Here is a 17349-nt window from a genome sequence, read left to right as displayed (position 1 = left end):
ATTTTAATTGATGCCAGTCATTCTCCTTTTGAACTTTATGGAGACATTTAACTTGTTGCCATTTTCCTCTGAGGGAATTAAGGCTATGATACACTTTGTACATTAACTGATTGTGAGCTCAGATAAATTTCCAGAAGTGGACTTATGAGGGCAAAGAGCATGGTATGTCTGGACTGGTGATGAGTACAGCCAAGATGACCTTTACAAAGACTGAACAGCCTACTCTGCCTCCAGCAGTGTGCATCTTCCCCAATCCATTGTCTGAGTCCTCCTCAGACTCTGAACAGGGATTGTTTTAAAAGTTGACCCATGAGGGGGGAAAAAAGGGCATTCCCTGGTGATCTGGCAATTTGGAAGGACTCTGGGCTTCCACTGCAGGGGGCAAGGGTTCATCCCTGGTCTGGGAACTAAGACCCCGCCTGCTGCAGTATAGACAAAAATAAAATATAATAAAAGTTGACCTTTGGGGCCTCTCTCCATCCTTATAAGATAAGGTATGAGTAGAGGGGACTTTGCCTTTCTGCTCCACCAACTCATACCCATGACCTCCACTGCATCAAACTTCAAATGTAATGAATTCCAAAATTATGTGAATAATAGATGCAAAGAGGACTGTCACAAAAAAATGAAAAGGGTTTGAAAAGAGTTTCTAGTCTCCATTGATTGCTATATTTTTAAAAATAAAAAATATGGTTTTCATTCTCTTTTCACTCTTCCTATGAGAAATTAAAAGAAAGTACAGAAAAGTGGAAGAGAAAAAAACTGACAGTCATCCATTTTCCCACAATCCAACGTTAACCACTGTTAACATTTTGGCATATTTGTCTTCTTTTTTTAAAGTTAATGTTTGGAATATTGTACAAATAATATATGCATATATGGTTTTATTATTTTAAGGCTAGCATATTATAGATACACTTCAAGATTTCTTTATTTTCTACCCCATCCTAAACCCCCTTCCACCTTCCTAAAGGCCCTCTAGTTTCAGGTTTGTGACAATATTTCCAATCCTTCAAAAGAAAATATTTTTGCATGCACAAATGTATCTCTTGGAAATATAAACTATTCCCATCATGCATTTTGCCAGTTTTGCATCCGTGGTAATTCTGCTGTATTATTTTTGTATCTTGCTTTTTTTTTTTAACCCCACTCCATTCTATGCTTCTGAGATTCATCCATGGAAATACTTGTGAGTTAATCCATCCCTTTAAATGTTACACGATTGCCTATTGTACATGAATATTTTGCATTTTCATTTCCCTATTAAAGATATTTTCATTTTTTTTCCGTCTGTTGCTAACACTGTGGCAGCAACCCTCTTCAAGAGCACAAGGGAGTTTTTCCTCCACTTAATTTCCTGGAAGTGGAGTTGCTAGATGAGGTTTTTCAAGTTCAGTAACACCAAATTGCTCTCCAGAGCAGCTGTAATGTTTACAACTCGACCGTATATGTAGTAGAATATCAGTCTCCTCTCACCCTTGGCAACATTTTTTCATTCTTATGGGGGAAATCAGTATCTTTTTGCTTTTATTTCTGAGTAATGGTAAGGTTGAATATCTTTCTACACACTCTGCAGCCATCTGAATTTCCTCTTCTGGAATATACACTGCATGACTCAGTGTTTGCATCCATATTTGTAATATACATGGAACTGACATTTTCTTTAATTCTGCTGTTTGGTATCAAGATTAGACTAGCCTCATGAAATGTGTTGGATAGACTACTTGATCCTGTTCACATTCCACTGAAGTTTGCATTGTACAGTTCTGTTTTGTTTTTTGGTTTTCGCAATTTTTTGTGTGTGTACGTATCATTCCAGTAAAATTACCTCGTTCCAGGCATTTTGGCAGTTGGAGTCAATCTTCTATCTTACTTTTTCAGTTGCATCGATGATTGTTGGTCTACTTTTATTCTTTTTGGACCAAGTTTTGTAATTTGCATTTTTGTCAAAAATTACTCCTTTTATCTAGGTTTTCAAATGTACTGACATAAAGCTGTTCATTGTATACTCTGATGTTTTCTAACATTTTTACTCCATATGACTATGGTTTCCATAGTCAATTTCGTTTCCTTTTTTCATTTTACTCTTCTTTCTTTGCTTTTAAAAAATTTTTTTTCTCTTTCTGTCTCTTCAGTTTTTATTTTTGTACCTCTTAAACGGAACACTTAAATTTTGTTTTCTTGCTTTGTAATAAGTACCCTTAAGACTATAAACATTCCCTCTAATTGTTCTAGTTAGATCTCACAAGTTTTATGTCAGGCTTTTATTGTCATTTATTTCTAAATATTTTTTAATTTCTGTATTGGTTTTCTTTTCAAGCCATGTGTATTTTTCTGTTTCCAAATGTATGTTCTTTTTCTTTTAAAGATGTATTATAAAATCTTTTAAAGTAAAAAAGATATATAATAAGAAATAAAACAAATAAGCTTAAGAAATAAAACTCAAATGTACACTGATGATTTTCAATTTTATTTTACGTGAGTAATAGATGCATATGATAAAAACCAAATCATTTTGTCTTCCTGGCTCCCTCCTCAGAAGTAACTGCAGTTACTAATTTAAGGTATATTCTGTGAATCAAATGGGTTTCTTTTTGGCTCTCTTTTTGTTGCTGATTTTTAATTTTACTTCGTTGTGGTTTGTGAATACAGTCTGTAGATTCTTTGGAATTTATTGAGGCTTCCTTTGCGGCCACTGTGTTTGAAAAGAACAGATGTGCCAACGTTCTTTGTCTAAAATACAAACCTTACCTCATCACTTCCTCTCTGATAGCGTCTATGGTCCTCAGGTTAAAGACCTGCCCCAGCCTATGATTTTGCCCCCAGCTTCCTCGTTAGCCAAACCTTGGTACAACACATTTACGGACATGGGACTCGTACCTCTGAAGGTCAACTTTCAAAAGAAAGGCTTGTCTTGTAGCAGACAGTCCAAAGTCTGGCACTGCAAAGGTCTTAACAGATATTCATTGAGCCAACTAGAAAATGGACTGTCTTCTGAGGGTGGAGTCACACTGAGACAGGAAGGTCACCCAGTGGCAGGTGGTCACTCCCTTACCAACTCTAATCCTTACTCTCTACTTGCTTCTCCTGAACCCAGCCTGCCTCATGAGACCTCTGGTTATGGCACCCTCCATGTCAATTTCTCAGCCCTTTCCCTCTTCCCTACCTCTGCCTGCCCATCACTGTGGATCGCTTCACAGGCCCTCCCACCAACGCCCTCCAGTTCCTTTGCCTTCTACAGTCAGTTGCGTAGGCCCAACCAAGACCCACCCCAGGATGAATCCATGCCGAGCTTCTCTTCTGAGGCTCCTGACGTGGGGATGGGAGATTGTGGGAAGGACCAGTCCTCTCTACACGTTTATCGTTTCAACCTTAGCTGAAACCTCACTTCTGCATTCTCTTCGGCAAACCTTTTGACTCTGTTCAAGTCCCCTCGCATTTCCCCAGCTCCTTTATTCAGCAGAATGACAGTTTGCTAATTTTTGGAGAAAGTAGAAAATATCAGGGGTGAGCCTTTATCAAATCATTTCAGCTCCTTTCTTCCTGTTTCAGAGTGTCTCTCTTCCTGTCTAGGGCAAAAGTAATCCTTTCTATGTCCTTGACCCCATCCTCTCCTGTCTCCTGTATCCCCTGTTTTTGTTCTATTTTATTCCTTCTGCTCCTGCATCTCCTCTTCCTAAACCGTCTTTCCTAAAAGTAGTCAGCAAGCCCCACTTCAGTTTCCATGCATCCACTTCTCCTGGAGGCCAACTAGCTTCCTCCCCTCTCTATGGGCTCTTATTGGCTCTCTGATTCTAAATTAGTGTCACTTCTTTCTTGATCTCTCCAGAATGCTGACGATACTGACCATGCACTACTTGTCAAAACTCTCTCCTACCTATTTGCCCCGACACCATTGTCTTGAATCTCTTTCTTCTCTTTCTACCTCCTTTCTTGGCCCTTTGATCTTGAAATGTCCCCAGCGTTTTCTACTCCTGGTCCTCAGTTTTTATTTCTCCACACACCAGGAAGCACACGATTCATTACAAACGGGTGTAGTCTCTACCAAGCTCTGCACAAACACTGCCATGGGGAAGGGCAGGCTGATTGTCACTACATTGCCCCACTTTTCAAGAGCTGAGTTTTAACTGAAATGCTTCTACTTTAAATATAGATGATGGGCTGAAACTTTGCCAAAACCTTTGCAGAGTAAATAAAGCATGGATGGTCTCATTAGGGTTGTTCTTTTCTTATTCGACTGCCCCTAAGGCAATTTATAAGGTATGCTTTATTAGTAATGAAAATTCACATTTACTGAGGGTTTACTCTGTGCCAGACACTCATGTAAGTGGTTTGCATGTATTAACTCATTTAGTCTTCATAACAACCCTATCAACAAAGTGCTATTATTATCCTGCTTTATAGAAGGAGCAAACTGAGGTGGAGAGCTTCAGTACTGTGCCCTGGGTCTCAGAAGTTTTAAGCAGGTTTCAAATCCAGATGGCCCAGCTCTGGAGCTCAAGCTTTTAACCACTATACTCTACTGCTTTCCTCCCCCTGTAGATGAGGGAACTGAAGTCCAGAGAAACTGGGAAGTTGTCCAAGATCACAGGAGTGGAAAACCCCTCAAGAAGTGACTTGAAGCTATCATCACAGGGATAGACACTTGTACTTTCTACTGGTCTGTAATCAGTTACCTGTTGCCCCTGCTAGACCGCACGACTAGCACTCAGACCAGGGACAGGAATACAAATATTTGTAAATACGAGTGTCCAGGAGATGCAAAACAGTCCTTTCACCTCTGTTAATAACGTCATTTACTTCTCACAACAATCCCCAGGTAAGACAGTAGTTAACATTTAATCACTTCCATGCGGCATTATCGCTTTTAAACCTCAGAAACACGCTGTTTCATTGGTACTATTATTATCCGCATTTGACAGAATAAGAAACTGAGGCTCAGTGGAGCTCAGTGACTTGCACAAGATCCGGCAACCAGTACGTGGCAAAGCCAGGATTCTAGTTTAGGCTTTTTGACAACAGAGGCCTCGTTCTTGACCATGGGGCAAACACTATCAGTTCTACAGATGCGGAAACTGCCCCAGGACAGAGCATTAAGTTGTGCCCATGGAATCGAACCCACTGAGTAGGGCACACAGCACTCTTGTTCTTCCTCTTGTTGGGCCGCGGGGTGCCACTGCGAGGTGGGAGGCGGAGGACGAGAAGAGGAAGCCCTTTCCCATAAGGTACAGAGAGTCGCGTAGGATGCGCTAACTCCGGACCTAATTGACAGATCCTGCGGCACCATGGCAACGGCGCGGGCTGCAGAACGGAAGTGCGTCATCCTATGGGCGGGCTTGATCTGCGATGGCAACCAATGGGAGCGCCACATCCGCGTTCGCCCCGCCTAGAAGGAGGGGCCGAACCCTCCTTTCTGCCTTCGTCGTCGTCTGTGTGGACTGCGCTTGGGCGCTGTGGTGGGTAATCCGGGCGTCGGGGCGGGAGGCTGAAGGGAAAAGAAAACGGCCGCCTCGAAAGGCGAGGGGCGGGCAGCAGGTGCGGGTCAGGCCCCGTGGTCGGACCCGTCCTGTGCCACAGGGTGTCGCCGGGGTCCGGGGGCATGGGGCTTCTCAGTTCCTGGTGGGGAAACTGAGGCCCCGAGAGGGGCAGCAGAGCTAGGCAGGCTGGAAGCTAGGCCCTTACACGCAGACGGACGTTTTAAAGCCGTAATATTAGGTGAAGAAATACTTTAAATCAGAATATTAGTTGTAAAAGCGAAATACAGAATTGACTAATCTGAATAAGTACGGCCTTCCACTGACCATGCTCAGTCTTTACAGCGTCTGTGCTTCCCCACTATTTTGGGTACAGAACTTCTTTCTTTGTACAAGTGCGCAGGTCCTTATTTCAAAGCCCTGAGGCTACATGTGTTTAGAATCCCGAATTTCTGGAATTTTCCAAAGGTAATGTGCGTACATTGTAGGTCCTGTCATATCTTCAGCAGGGTCTTGAGCAGTGTCTTGTAATCAGATACTTTTTTCACAGCTAAATATATGCATATGTACACATATGTATAGGGGGTAAACAACAACCCTAAATAATCTCACCTTAGGTTAGATCAGGTTTTCAAACTTAAAAGATTTGGTTTTGAGAATGTATTCGATTTGAGAGTTGCAGAGAAGGGACCTGGATGATAATTTTATTGTTCACTCATATTTCTTGAATATTTGAACCGAGGGTGTCAGAATTCCTAACTCTGCTTTTGTATGGTCACTCCCTGTCTCCATTACTAAATCTGTTGCCTTCTTCCCTCTCAGCCTCAGGTTCCTCATCTGTAAAATAGGATCATGCTTTCTTCATAAGATTCTGACAAGGATGAAATGAGACTGTGCACATGAAGCATTCACACTGTGTCTGGCACTTGGCACAGATGGTTATGTTTGAAATTTTCTTATTCCACAAACTTTTCTATTTATATAATTATTTGAGTAGGTAATACATATCCATGGTTAACCCCTACCCCCTTCATAAAGGCAACTGACTTTTATGCACCAACAAGCCTATATGTATTTTTCACCCTCACTTCCCCCACTGCTTTTCCCCCAGATTATAGCACTGTATACCGTTCTGTACCTCTTCCTTTTTATTAGCATTAATTTTGGCTATTCCTTAACATACTTATATCATTTTCTTTTTTTTATTAAGATAGTAACATACAACTATAAAATATACGTTTGAAGAACAAAAGTACAGTGACCATCCACCACCTAGTTAAGAAATAGAACATTATCATTTTCTCAAAGCCTACATTAAATTCTTTTCTTCCCTCCCCAAAGATAACCACTGCTCTGAGTATTGTGTTATCATTCCCTTGTTCTTCTTTGTAGTTTTTAGTATTATCTCATGAATGCAATGTATGGTTTTTGGATTTAATATAAATGGGATCCAAATATATATTTTGTGTGACTTGATTTTTGCACATAATGTTATGTCTAAGAGATGCATTCATATTGCCATGAGTAGTTCTACTTCATTGCTGCTTTGAATTCCATGGTATGTTTATAAATGCTTTTATGTAGCTATTCTTGAAACTGTTGCCAGATTTTTGCTGTTACAGCATGCTACTTTTACCCTAGGAAGTTTATAAACGTACTTCCTGAGGTAAATGAAAGTTTCTGTAAGGCATATACCTAAGAGTGGTTTTGTGGGGATATCAGATTTGCTAATGTTATCAAATAAACATCTGAAGTAATTATAAGGGCTTATACTCTCACCAGCAGTTGATGCAAGTTTCAGCCTCAACCATTCTTAAGAATGTATGCCTGTCTGGTGATGGATAAGACATTAATCACTATGGTTTTAACACTCATTTGCCTGTTGAGAGAGTGAACATTTCTTATCTTAATTTATTAATCACTTGTGCAGTCTCTTCGTAAAATTTTCCATGTTCATTTTTCTCTTCCAGTTATCTTCCTCTTACTGATTTGTAAGAGTGTTTTTTTTTTTTTTTAATCTCATTATGGATCTTTTGTGGTTTAAATGTGTTTCAAATATCTTCTAGTTTGAGCTTGTCTTCTGTTTCTGACTCCCCTTTCTGTTTTTGGTGAGCAAAGTTCTTAATTTTAACAAAGTCGATTTATCAGTATATTGTATGGTTTGTTTTTTTCATATCTGTTAAAGAAGTCCTTCCCTACTTTTGGGTCCTAAAGATAAACTCCTGTGTTGTCTAAAAGTTTTATAGTGTTCCTTTCTTATGACCTTAACCCTCAAGAATTGGTTTTTGTGGATATTGTGAAATAAGGGTCTAATTTTATTTTGTTCATGTATGTATAATGGGCTGTCCTGGCACCTTTCATTGAAAAGTGCTTTGCCCTGGAGTTCCATTTCTGCAGCATGCCAAGTATCCATATATATACCCTTTTCTATTCCTTAGTTGTCTGTTCTGTTCCATTGGCCTTGTTTGTCCATTTCTGTACTGTTATCACAACTTCATTATTATTATCACACTTTTTTCATTACTCTAGCTGGATATATTCGGAGAAGGCAATGGTACCCCACTCCAGTACTCTTGCCTGGAAAATCCCAAGGGCAGAGGAGCCTGGTAGGCTGCGGTCCATGGGGTTGCTAAGAGTCAGACATGACTGAGCGACTTCACTTTCACTTTTCACTTTCATGCACTGGAGAAGGAAATGGCAACCCACTCCAGTGTTCTTGCCTGGAGAATCCCAGGGGCGGAGGAGCCTAGTAGGCTACAGTCCATGGGGTCGCACAGTCGAACACGACTGCAGTGATTTAGCAGCAGCAGCAGCTGTATATTAAGTCTTGGTGCCTGGTATGACAAGTCCTCCAGGAATGTCTTTGCCATTTTGTGTTTACGTTTTCCATTTACATTTTAGAATCATCTTGTCAAATCACACAGTCATGCCCACCAAGCCTGTTAGGATTTTGATTGGAATTGTTTTGATTCAGTTACATTGGATCAATTTGAATTTTAAAGTGACTGCTTTTAACTTTCATCCTTAAGTGTTCTGTGTGCTGTGGTTTTTGTAGATGTCATTTAGTAAAGGAAGTTTCCTTTTATGCCAAGTCTGTTAAAAGAGTTTTTATATGAACGAATGTTGAATTTTATTAGCTATTATTTTCTGTATCTATTAGGATGATTGTGTGCTTTTTCTCCTTTATTCTATTAATGTGATTGTTGATGTTGTTGTTTAGTTGCTAGGTCATGTCCAGCTCTTTTGCGACCCCGTGAACTGTAGCCCGCCAGGCTCCTCTCTCTATGGGATTTCCCAGGCAGGAGTACTGGAGTGGGTTGCCATTTCCTTCTCTGGGGGATCTTCCCAACCCAGGTTGCTCACATTGATTTTGTCCCCTGACCCCTCCAGCTTTATTGAGATATTATTGACAGATGCCATTTGATTGACTTTCAGTGTTAAACCCTTGCTTGATCACAACATATCACTCTTTTTGTGTTGCTGGATTCGGTTTGTTAATGTTTTTGCTTAGGCCTACTGCATCTGTGCTCATGAAAAATATTGAACTTTTCATTTTACTTTCTTTTGACGTCTTTGGTAGGTTTCTGTGCCCGACTTATGTCAGCCTTATCAGATGCTTTGGGGACAGCTTGCTCTTTTTCTGGCTCTGTGATAGTTTGTGTAACATTTGAAATTATTTGTTTCTAGAATACTTGGTAGAATTCTTGATAAATCCATTGGGACCTGAAGTTTTCTTTGTGGGAAGATAAATTTCCGGTAAAATGTCTATAATGGTTCTAAAATTGTTTATGTTTTAAAATAATCTTTAGTTTTGAATGAATTCTTGTGACTTTATACATATTTAAAATTCAGATTAATTTGTCTATAATATCTTTTTAAAACGTTTGTGTCTGCATTTGGTTTCCCTTTTTCATTCCAAATGTTATTTATTTATAAATTTTCTCTCTCTTCTTGAAAAATCTTGTCAGAGGTTTGTCACTTAATTATTTTTTTCAAAGAATAATTTTAGTTCTGTTGATCTTATCAGATATGTACTTATTTTCTATTTCATTAAGTTCTGGTCTTTGTTTTTTTTGTTCTTTAACTTTCTTTGTCTTTAATTTGCTGTTATTAATTTTATAGCTTCTTGATATGGGTGTCTAACTCACTAATTTTCATGCCCGCCCCCCTCAAGTATATATAAAAATTTAAGGCTATTAATTTCTTTCTTCAGTTTTAGTTTCCTTCCACTGGTTTCTGTGTGTAATATTTTGTTATTTTCAGTTCAAAATATTTTCTACTTTCCATTAATAATTCCTCTTTAACAATGGCTTATTTAGGAGTATGTTTCTTAAATTCTAAACAGCTTTTCTAGTTTTCGTTTCTGGTTTCCACCTGTCTTGCACTGCTGTCAGAGAACATATTCTGAATGAGACCAGTCCTTCACAGTTTGCTGAGACTTGCCTTCTGGCCCATATGTGGCAGTTTGCAAAATTATTCTGAGTATGCTTAAAGATTCTGTATTCTGTTGCTGTTGGGTGCAGTGTTTTATGCATGTCCATCGGATTAAGCTTTTTGCTGCGTTTTACAAGTCTTCTCTATAAACTTACAGATTCTTTTTATTTATTTTATCAGTGATTGAGAGGGCTATGTTAAAATCTTCCACTACAGTTATGGATTTATATGTTTATTTTTGTAGGTCTGATTATTTTTGCCTTAGCTGCTTGGACGCTCTGATAATAGGTGCTTAAATATTTAAAATTGTTAGAGCTTCTTTGGAACAGAACCTTTGTATCATTTTATGGGGACCATCTTTATCTCTAGTAATAATTTCTGCCCTAAAGTCTATTTTGTGTCATATTAATATTTGGTTAGTTGGTATATTTTCCTATCCTTTTACTGTAAATTTTTTGGCATTCTTATGTTTTAGAAGTAACTTCTATGTCATATAGCTAGGTTTTATTCATTATTCAATTTGGTAAGTTTTTGATCTAACAGCCTGGCTGCATCATCTATTTAAAAACCCATAGTTTCTAGAATAAAAGTCCACAGAATATTCTGTTCTTATCCCTGGAACAACCACTGACAATTAAGGGTGTACTCAGTACTAAAACGGACTTCCTGGGTGGCTCAGTGGTAAAGAATCCACCTGTCAATGCAGGAGACGTGGGTTCGATCCCTGGTTGGAAAGATCCCCTGGAGTAGGAAATGGTAACGCACTCCAGTATCTTGCCTGGGAGATCTCGTGGACAGAGGAGCCTGACTGCTGCTGTCCACGGGGTCACAGAGAGTCAGACACAGCTGAGCACCTGAGCATGCACGCATAGTACCTAAAAATTGAATGAATGGATGAAGATATCCTGTCCTAATGATAGGAAATACACTTGGCAGGACTTGAGCACTTTCTGGAGCTGAGTCAGCCCCAGAGAAGAGGAGGATCAGAGTTTGAAGATCAGGTCTGTGGTGTCTCTATGTCTGCATGAACTGTAACACCGGAACCAGTGATTCTGGAAGGAGGAGGACTGCAGGGAGGAAAAGGGTTGAGGAAGGAGAAGGTGGGTCCAGCTGAGGGCTGGTTGAGATGGAGATGCTGGTGAGATATACTCGAGGGTAGCTAGCAGGCAGGCAGAGGGGCTGGTCGTGAGATAGTGCGTCTTCCTAGTTCTGAGGCTTGGCCAATGATGCCTTTAGAAAGAAGAGTAACCTGCGTATCTCCTGGTCCTAGTTCTTGGCAGACCCTTGGTAGTCATATTTCATTTAAACTGCATCGTATGTGTTAAAGATAGTATTATCCCCATTTTATAGATGAAAAGACTGAGGTTAAGCATAGTAGCTAAACCTCTGTTTATTCTGTGTTACATTTCCCTAAGGTAATAGCGACTTTCTGATAAGATCATGGCGTCACAGGAAGTGGATGTTAAAACCTCAGGATTCCAAGCCCCTCTGCAGTCAGAACTTCCAGAAAAGACCTGGAGATCTGCATTTGTAATACACAAGTTGGGTGATTCTTAAGATCAGGCGAGTCTGGCAAGCACTGGTCTCGGAGCCCTCCGTCTAGTTCTCAATAAACCCCAGCTCTTATCCCTGCACTGCGCCACCTCTCTGTGGCAGGAACAGGCTTTTAGATCAGACTTGTGCTTTTTTTTTTTTTTTTTTTTTATCAAGGCTCCTTTTATCAGCTCTGATCTTTGTGGTTTGTGGAAAGATAGCGTTTTAGTAGAGAGCAAGGAGATTTTCACAACACCCTGCAGTCCCAGCACAACAGTTGTTTTATCAGTGGTTTGGGAGAGGAGAGGGAAACCAGCTCTTATTGTTTCCTCGCAGCTCTCTAAGCAGTGAACGTTATTCTCATTTTATAGTGAGAAATGGGACCTCAGCTAAATTTATCCCAGACCATAGACCTGGTGGGAGGTTGAGCCAACTTTCAGACTCGGAATTGTCCACTAGTAGAAATAGCTAACTTTTTTTTTTTTTTTAATAGCATTTAGACTGTTACCACCAGGCTCCTATATGTATATTTTTAAATTGAGGTATAGTTGTTATACAATATTTTAAGTTTCAGGGGTACAACAGAGTGAGTCACAACTTTTAAAGGTTATACTCCATTTATAGTTGTCACAGGCTGTTACGTTCTTTGTTTGTTTATCCTCATAGTAATTCTAGGGAGGATGTTTCTGTCATTCTCACTTAACAGATCAGACGCTGAAGCGCGTAGAGGGTCCATTTCCCCATTTCACACCCCTCCGTGGTGGAGCAGCCTGTGAACCCCGGCGTTCTGGCTGCTTCCAGAGTCCATTTTTTTCACCAGTTGTTGTTGTTTAGTTGCTAAGTTGTGTCCGACTCTTTTGTGACCCCATGGACTGTAGCCTGTGCGGCTCCTCTGTCCATGGGATTTCCCAGGCAAACACACTAGAGGTGGGTTGCATTTCCTCCTCCAGGGGGTCTTCCCAATCCAGGGATTGAACCCACATCTCCTGCATTGGTAGGCAGTCTTTTCCACTGAGTCACCAGGGAAGCTCAAGCTTCTTACCTCTGCACAGTACTAACGTGCCTCGTCCCTGATGTGTGTCCTTTTTACCTTTTTACTAATCAGCGTGATGGACTTGATTCTAGAAACTATCACAAACTTGTAAATTGGAACGCAGCATGGAGTATCACTTCTTGTGTGCTCGGACGTGACTGGATCTCCTTTGCTTCCTTTTTTAGTTCCTCCATCCATGCAGGGCAACACGAGGAGAACGGGCGTCATGACTGATGTCCACCGGCGATTCCTGCAGCTGCTGATGACTCACGGCGTGCTGGAAGAGTGCGACGTCAAGCGCTTGCAGAAGCACTGCTATAAGGTCCATGACTGTGAGTACCCTGCCCTGCTCCCAGGCTGCTCTGCTGCCTGTAATCAGGGACTAGTGACGTTGGACCCATACCGCGCACCCAGTCTACCGATACTCCTGACCTGGGTGTTCAGGTCTCTCACTGTCTCACACCAGCCCATCTTTCTCATCTTCAACTCTTGATTTTTTTTTTTTAAAAGTAAATCTGACGTTTAGCCCAGTGGCTAAGAACCTGGACTCTGATGGCTGGATAGTCGTGGTTCACACTAAAGCTCTAGCGCCTTCTCCAGTCCGAGTTTCTTCACCTCTAAAATGAGAATGTTTGTTTGTACTTGGCACCCGGGGAGGCTCAGAGGCTTAAGAGACATGATACGAACTACACACCTGGCATGGAAGGCGCTCAGGTGGCTGTTGACGTTAAGAGGGCAGCTTTGCACAGTGGTGGAGGGCACAGCCTTAGACTTGGCCCAGCTGGTAAAGTTCACCCCTGCTTTGTGCCAGCTGTGGGCCTTGGGAGCGTCTTCTCAGTGGGTTGTTGGGAGAAGCGAAGATAACACACGTGGAGCACTTAGAGACAGGACCTGGTTTCAATAACTGGAGGTCTCAGTAGAAGCCAGAGGATCCATTTGGATCAGTGAAATCCACATTTGTAGATCTTACTCAGCTGAATGTCAGTGTGGGTAGATCTCATTGAGTGAAAAAGTTGGTAAATTATACCTATTGTACAATGTCATTGTGCTAAGTTTTTTGTAAGACATAACGATCTTTATTGTTCGTGAATACATGCATCTGCGTGTAAAAATCTAAAAGTGGACTCTCAAAGGATGTGGGGTGTGCTGTAAGGCGCTTGTCTTTGGGGAGAGGAGGAGGGGGATCATTTTGTCATTAGAAATCAATGGACACCTCATTGTCTATTTTGTTCTTTGAAAAAGAAAAAGACTTGAAGTAAACATGGGATTATTAGGATAGTGTAGTGGTTGTCCTGATTAACAGGAATAAGTGTTTTTTTATTGTATGTTTTTGTCTTTCTGTAGTTTTGTGAGTTTTTGTGGCTGTATCAGCCCTTAGTTGCGGCATGAAGGCGCTTCCTTGTGTCACGCAGGATCTTTCATTGCGATGCGCAGACGCTCTAGTTATGGTGTGTGAGCTCAGTAGTTGCAACAGTCAGGCATAGTTGCTCTGCGGCTTGTGGGATCTTAGTTCCGCGAACAGGGATCGGACCCATGTCCCCTCCTCCCGCCCTGCATTGCAAGGCAGATTCTTAACCACTGGACCACCGGGGAAGGCCCTCTTTGGATATTTTTAATTTTCAAAGGAAATAGCTAAGCCAAGAGGGCTGGGGTAAGATGTGAGCGGGGCACTTGGGGACACTGGTCAAGGGACCTGAGACTAGCTGCCTTGTTAGAGAACCGTAGTCTGTGTTGTGACGGAGGCAGAAGCCAGGTCCCCAGGAGCTGAGGGGGGAAGAGCAGTAAGGGAAGACGGGGAATACAGAGCAGTATCCTTCCCGATGTGCAGGAGGAGGCGGACAGAAGGGGGTGGCGTTTAGAGAGGAGGCAGGGTTTGAAGTGGCTGGTCTGCTGATGTGTTCATGGGAAATCCTGGGAGCTGGATGGTACATGGCAACAAGTTAAAAACTTGGAGGGGCCCTCAGTAAGGAATCCCTTTAAACTCCACTCGATCCTTTGTGTCCAAACTTAATTGACGTGTGAACCTTGGGAAACTCTGGACAAGAACATATGCTGTGTGGGAAGAGAACATGTTCTTGTGATGTGTAGGTTTACAGGTTATGAAGAGCCCATAATTGTACTCCATAGTCGTGGGTTTTTTTGTTTGTTTTTGTTTTTTAATTCTGTGGACATTGCAGACCTTCTGGAAGGATTTGAAGCAAGACAGTGACATAGTTATTGCTGTGCTTGAGACTTCCCTCCTGGTGAAAATATATCTGCTCTGATTGCCTGTACCGTGGTGGATCGGGGTCTTTGGTGAGAGCCTCAACCCTCTCCAGTATTCTTGCCTGGAAAATCCCGTGGGCAGGGGAGCCTGGCCAGCTGCAGTCCACAGGGTTGCAAAGAGACATGACTGAGTGACTCATACTTTCACTTTTCACTTTTCCTTTATAGAAGTGGAATATTACACCTATCAAGCTCCCTTCTCTTGCTCTTTAAAAAATACAGCAGGACTTTAACCTGGCCATGAGTGTCCTCCAGCGATAGGCAGAGTCATGTTTTTCTTAATCTTACCTATGTGACAGTTTCTTCTCTCTTTTAGTTTGTTATCTAAGTCCTGACTGTGAGCTTTATTGTTGATGGGGAAGTTTCAGAGCTGACTGTAAGGAGCTGTATGATGCCTCAGTACTAAGAATGAAAGTGTTTTTGCCTTTATTTGACCTTTAAAGTTGTCATGACCTAATTTAGGAAAGTCCTGTAAAATGTGTCTAGGAATTGATTTATTCCTCACATTTCATGTACCATTTCTGTTCATCAAGATCTGGTCATGGCTAGGATAGTCAGGATAGAACTGCAGATGTTTTCTCCCATCCTTCGTTAAAAAATAGAAGAGCGAGAGAGAAAAGCTTGTTTTTAAGTTTCAGTGTTATTTGAGAGATTAATATCCCCAAGGGATGATGAAAAGAAACCATCTAAAATTAAGTAAAAGCTTAGAAGACCAATATTATTAATCTCCTATCATTTGACGAGATTCCTAGGAAATTCCCCATTTACCAACTAGAAAAATGTTTAGGTCCTCAGAGAAGGACGAAGCAAAGAAGTCATTGAAACTGCAAGTTATTCTTGCAGTTTCCCGCAGCGTTCGTCCCTTTTATCAAAACACTTCCTAATTTGGGCTCCCCTGTTACTGTCATTAGGGGAAGACCAATTCCCCACATCTCTTGGCTAGTAAAGAATTATTATTATTATTATTATTTTTTTTGACATCCTGGTATGAAGCCTTGGCCTTTCTTCCTGGCACTGGAGCAGCTTCGATTTTGGCCCAGGGCTTGTGTGCAAGCCTGTGGCCATCCGACAACACTTCCTGAGACTCCCCGGTGGGCCAGGCCTCTGGGCAAGGGCTGATGACACAGAGATAAACTTTACTCTGGGTTTTGTGAGTCATGTACACACAATCAGACACGTCCAGTGTAAGCCCCCTTGATGGGCGTAGGTACAGGAGGCCTGTGGAGTGCTGGTGAAGACTTGTACTGGAGGATTTCCCCTTTTGACCGGGTTAGAGCAACAGGGACTCTTTACTTTCCTGTCTGAAGCAATTGAAAAATGGACAAAATACTTGCAACCCTGAACTTTAGTCAGTGAAGGACAGTGATCTCTTGAGAGGTGAGCAATGAGGGTTTTTTCCATCTTGACACCAAATATTCGTCGTCGTTTTTTTTTTTTTCTCCCCCAACGCTACCTTCCCGGTTCTCTGCATGCCAACTGGGTGTCCAAGAACTCAGTTCAGTTCTGACACTATGTACCTGGAGTTAGGTGTCAGATCCCATCAGTGAGGGAGGGACTTAGTCCCGTGAGATTGCACCTACTTCCTGTGCCAGTTGCAAGTCCTGGGCCACCCATTCTTCTGACTGACCGACTGTAAATCAAGGGTTCTCATGACACCCTCCTCAGGTTCAATACTTTGGTAGAATGGGTCTTAAAACTTAAAAAAACATGTTACTTGCCTTTGCTGGTTTATTATTTGTCTGACTGTTTGCATCCCCAGGGACTGTAGCCCACTAGGCTCCTCTGTCCATGGGATTCTCCAGACAAGAATACTGGAGTAGGTTGCCATTTCCTCCTCCAGGGGATCTTCTCAAACTAGAGATTGAACCCACATCTCCTGTGTCTCCTGCACTGCAGGTGGATTCTTTATCCACAGCACCATTGGGGAAGCTTTTTAAGTTTATTGTAAAGAATACAACTCAAGAGCAGTTGTACAGATAAGATGCAAAGCCAGGCTCTGGGAGGCAGGGGTGATTTGGAACCTCCATGCCCTCTCTGGGTGCTCCACCCTCTTAGGGCCTTGATGTGTTCACCGTCAGAGAAGCTCTCCATATCTCAGCATTTAGGGATTTTTTAGTGCAGGTTTTATCACATAGGTGTGATTGATGAAATCATTGGCTAGTGGTGATTAGCTCAATCTGCACTCCCCAGATTTGTGGAATGAGGCTGAAAGTTCCAAGCACCAAATCAAGGCTTGGTCTTTCTGCAAGTGGCCCTCATCCTGAAGTTAGTTAGGGACCTGCCAAGAGTCATCTCATTAGAACAAAAGCCCTGCCTGTCACCTTGTCACTCAGGCAATTCCAAGTGTTTTAGGAACTGTGTACCAGTAACCAGGGACAGTGACCAAGGATCTTTCTTACACCACAGGGAAAAGGGGGGTGAGCACTACAGTTGCCTCCACTCACTGCCATGAGAGCGTCTTCAGGCCATGGCACAGGGGACCAGGCAGAGCCAGACAGACTCTCTGAGTTGAGGAGGAGCTGAGAGCTCAGGAGACGAAAGCAGCTAGGGTTTGCAGGACAGGGTACTGGAGAAGAGAGGTGCACGGAGACAAGAGTAGAGATCTGCAGA

General features: G+C 41.9%; 1 protein-coding gene across 1 annotated transcript in view; it reads left to right on the top strand.

The window, feature by feature from the left end:
• The first annotated feature begins 5329 nt into the window (after positions 1–5329).
• NSMCE1 (NSE1 homolog, SMC5-SMC6 complex component) overlaps positions 5330–17349 on the top strand; it is a 35548-nt gene continuing 23528 nt past the window's right edge. The window contains exons 1-2 of the mRNA XM_055562816.1: positions 5330–5456; positions 12660–12806. Coding sequence (XP_055418791.1) covers positions 5357–5456; positions 12660–12806 — 247 coding nt within the window. The 5' untranslated portion in view covers positions 5330–5356. The remainder of the gene's footprint in view (positions 5457–12659; positions 12807–17349) is intronic.

This window comes from Bubalus kerabau, chromosome 23 (assembly GCF_029407905.1).
Source record: "Bubalus kerabau isolate K-KA32 ecotype Philippines breed swamp buffalo chromosome 23, PCC_UOA_SB_1v2, whole genome shotgun sequence".
In the NCBI taxonomy this organism is placed as follows: domain Eukaryota; kingdom Metazoa; phylum Chordata; class Mammalia; order Artiodactyla; family Bovidae; genus Bubalus; species Bubalus kerabau.
Note: the sequence above shows the minus strand (reverse complement) of the source record. Positions and strands in the feature narration are given on the sequence as shown.